At 40.1% G+C, this 4243-nt stretch overlaps 1 protein-coding gene across 1 annotated transcript; it reads left to right on the top strand.

Annotated features, from left to right (window-relative positions):
- Window positions 1-245: 245 nt before the first annotated feature.
- Window positions 246-3254, top strand: mesd (mesoderm development LRP chaperone). Its single transcript, XM_061703222.1, has 3 exons — window positions 246-413; window positions 1048-1280; window positions 1914-3254. The coding sequence occupies exons 1-3, from the start codon at window positions 258-260 to the stop codon at window positions 2173-2175; spliced, it is 651 nt and encodes a 216-aa protein (XP_061559206.1). The 5' UTR covers window positions 246-257; the 3' UTR covers window positions 2176-3254.
- Window positions 3255-4243: the final 989 nt, after the last annotated feature.

Genomic DNA, 4243 nt, shown 5'->3' with positions numbered 1-4243 from the left:
GTTAACATGTCACTTTCTGCTGGATAAGTACTCTCAATTACGCTCAAAATAATTCTTAAGGACAAACACGGACAAATGTATTGATCAAAGTTGCATGCGAAAGGTAATTTTCGCCGGTGAGTCCTGGTTCAAGATGGCGGCTACGTCTGCGTGCGCTCATCCAGCCGAGGCTCGCACTAGTAGTGACATATCTCTATGTGGCCAACGTCATGTGAGCGGCAAAGACATCGGCCAATCAGATCAGACCATCTGTAAACATGGCGTCTGACTGTCGTTGGCAATGTGTAGCGCTCCTCTTTTGTACTTGTTTGCTTTATTCTTTGGCGACTGACAGTAAGGAGAAGCCCAAGAAAAAGAAGGACATAAGAGACTACAATGATGCCGATATGGCTCGTCTTCTTGAACAGTGGGAGGTACTGTAAGATGCTGTTTTTTATTTTTTTGTAATTCAGTCATTAGCGTAGCCGTTAGATACCATATATCTACCTATGCTTACCCAGCCATTTTCTGTACCGCTTCTCCTTGCTGTCAGAGTTAACTATATACACAAATACGTTTGATAATTTTAGAATGATTAGTTTTGTATTTTCTGGAATCACTCATTGCCTGCGTCCTGACATTGTATGAATACTCTTAACTATGTATTCAACTATACCATATATATATATATATATATATATGATACCATAAAATAGTCAAAAAATTCGCTAATTTTGAACCTCCCTTTGAGTGTTTTGTTTGTTTATTTTTTTTTAAATTATTATTATTATTATTATTATGTTTTTTTTGTTGCTGCTGGATCATTAGGTTACTTTGCGACTTTCACATTTTTCAGCAATACTTACTAGGATGACGTTATTCGAAATGGCTTTGCACTGAGCCTCTGCTTAATTTCTGTTACAAGCTTTCCGTACGGTTGATTTGATGTCAATTTATCGTAAATTAAAGTCATCACTTTCAGTCACCACTGTCATACACGTGTATAAGTAAGTTAACCTCAGTATAATGACAACATTTTGTGTGTGCTTGTGCAACATTACCACGCAGAAGGATGATGACATTGAGGAAGGTGATCTTCCAGAGCACAGGAGAGCTCCTCCTCCCGTCGACTTCTCCAAGATTGACCAGTCCAAACCTGAAGATCTGCTCAAAATGTCCAAGAAGGGCCGCACCCTGATGGTTTTTGCTACAGTGTCGGGGGAACCCACTGAGAAGCAGACAGAGGAGATCACAAGTCTGTGGCAGGGCAGCCTCTTCAATGCAAACTATGACATTCAAAGGTATGACAAGTATTTAGATCGGCACACCATGTTTGACATTTAATCTCCAGTTTTTACTCAGTGGATTTCCAATTAGTGCCATAGTTGATTTGTGGCCCAACGTCATGTGAGCAACCAACAAAAATTGGTTATATGGAAACACAAATATAAAAATATAGTCAGTCTGCTTTCATGGCGGATTACAGAAATCTGTGAATATTTACTGTTGAGAGGCCGAAAGTCAGAGGATCTTGACAATATTAAATTAAACAAGGTCTCTAAATGATTAATCGTTTATCAAAATAGTTGTTGAGTAATTTGATCATTGAATAGCTGTCGATTAATAATTAACCTATATACAATAAACCCTACTTACAAATATATCAATATGTATATCTTGAATAATGTTTTAATTCCTGAAAAATATGAAACCTTAACTAACTTCATAGTGCAGTTAAATATTTGCCATGTGAGTTGGATATTGTAGCATCTAACACCCTGAAACCTCCATTTCCAACAAGAAAAACTTAAAGCCTACCTTTTAAGATTTCCGTTTCTTCCCCCGCTTTACTGGAAGAGTTTACCAGGATTATTGCTGTTAAAAATACAAGTAAATGAAATCTTGATCCAGCTGTTCTCGGTGTCCCCCTACAGATTTGTGGTGGGCTCCAACAGGGTGATCTTTATGTTGCGAGATGGCAGCCTAGCATGGGAAGTCAAAGATTTCCTGCTGACCCAGGAGCGTTGCTTGGACGTAACTGTCGAAGGGCAGGTGTTCCCCGGCAAGGCTGCCAAGAAGGACGACAGCGAGTACAAGCAGGAGAATGACGCGAACGCCAAGAAGAAGAGCAGAAAGAAGACGGAGAGCAAGAAGGTAGATTTGGAAGGGAACAGAGCCAGGAAACAGGACTTATGATGGAGTAACAAAGAGTTGTCTCTTGATTTGTCTGAGAGGCTGCAGGACCACATGAGCAGGTTGCGGTCATTTAGCAAGGAACTAATAAATCATCTTGACTGCCGAGCACTTCCATTGGTGTATTGTTGATCGTCATCTATGCTTTTACAAATACCGTTTTTTCTGTGTGATTTAAGTCCCAACGGTAGTCACGAAAAGCAGTCTTATGAGTTGGGAATGAAGTTTCCCTTCACATACGTGCAAGCATGTCATTTAGTTGACCTCCAGCTCCTGTTCTGTCAAGGACTTTTTGCTCCTGTCCAACTGCACTTCAAGTTGTGTTTAAAAAAATTAGCTAGCTTGCTTCTTTCTTCTTGATTTTTACTCAACATAAAATGTATTTTTTTTTTTTTTTTTTTTTTTTTTTTTATACAAAAGATTGTTGTTCATTTTCCATGACTTACACATGACAAGTCTTGAATTTCAGTAGTTGCAGGAGTCAGTTTTGGAGTCAGCAGCCCGTTGCAACAGAGTATAATGTGCAGAGCATTGAATTGATATCCTGGTTAGTGAACTGATGAAGCCTACTGTCCTCCAAGAATAACCTAACAGACCAGTTGCCGTTGATTGAATGTCCTGAGAATGAAATGATCTGGATTCTGGACCTGAATTCATTTGATTTACAGGCACCTTTCAAGCCACTCAAGGTACAAGCATAGTTAAAAGAAATCAAACAATACAATCAAAATATGCTTTTTGTTTGTGGGGGGGTCCAAATTGTGCTGTCGGGGAGTGTTGATGCTATCGGACCTGCAATGCACACTGTGATCGTGAGATTACCATTTCAGCAATCCAGCACCCTCATGCTGGTCGCTGGAGACTGAATTGAGGCATGTTTTTCTCATTTACTACCAACTTCACACCAGGGGTTACCAGTATGGTGCCAACATACAGCCGGTAGGTTCAAAGGACCACATGAGTTGACAGGGGCCCTAGGGCGTTCTCACCGTTGACGTATTTAATTTTTGTCTTGCTAATTTAGCTATTTCCCAGCAAAACTGTATAAAGGAAAAATAAATAAAATCTGGACACTCTTTGAAGTGAACGCACTCCTCTGTCATTGGTTAAATCTACGTCATTGGATTTATGGACACTGCGTTCTGACCCTGTGTCTTCATTTCTGCAGTGTTTTATAGAAAAACCTATGGTGGTGGCCTTGGTCAGCTTTTGGCAAATTGTCTGTTATGTCATTGTCGGCTTTTCCACTCATCCTGTTTCTTGTCTTAACAATCATAGCCTATTTGTCTTACAGTTCACTAACAGGCCATGATGATCATCTCGGTTTAACACAACTCCACTGTGGGTGTTTGTGTGTATATATATATATATATATTTCAAATTTTTACAAATGCTCTTCGTTGGGCTCTAGAGGAGTGATTCTGTGATTTAGTTGTGTGGAATGCAAATAATTCATATTTACTAATGCATTTATGTAAATACAATTTTGAAATGAAGGGGAAGATACAACATACAGAATAAGGAAAGTCGTTCGAAATGGCATTTAGTTTTAAGGTTCAACTTTACCCCCCAAGGCAGATGGTCACACACAAGATAACAGTGATCTAACTGGTGTGGCAGGTTATGCTCACCCACATAATCTGAACATGTTTATGACACTTCGTATTGTTTTTGTACTGCGTGCAAAGAGAAATCTTAGGAGGGGCACCCAGACAGTCCTGCACCATATGAGCTGGGTGTGGTGGGTTCTGTGCCTTGCTCAAAGGGCTTTCAGCAATACTGTAGTCAGGAAACAGAATAGTCCAACAACTAGGAGCCATCTTTTTTTTTGTCCACAGCGGGACCCAAACCGTGACGTGTTTGATCTATCTGTTTTCACAGAGACTGCCGCCCAGGCATGTGCACACATAGCCACTAGGTAGTGCTCAAGCACCTGCCGTTTTACCCTGGATGAAGAAAAGTGATTTTTGCTTCAGCTCTTTTTCCCCCCCATTCATCACCATCATAAAAAAAAGTTGAATAGTTTTGGTAATGGGTACTCTTTTTTTTGGCTTGAGCACATGGCTGCTGC

Source organism: Phycodurus eques, chromosome 2 (assembly GCF_024500275.1).
Source record: "Phycodurus eques isolate BA_2022a chromosome 2, UOR_Pequ_1.1, whole genome shotgun sequence".
NCBI classification, from domain to species: Eukaryota; Metazoa; Chordata; class Actinopteri; order Syngnathiformes; family Syngnathidae; genus Phycodurus; species Phycodurus eques.
The sequence above is the reverse complement of the archived record's forward strand: the minus strand, read 5'-3'. Positions and strand labels throughout refer to the sequence as shown.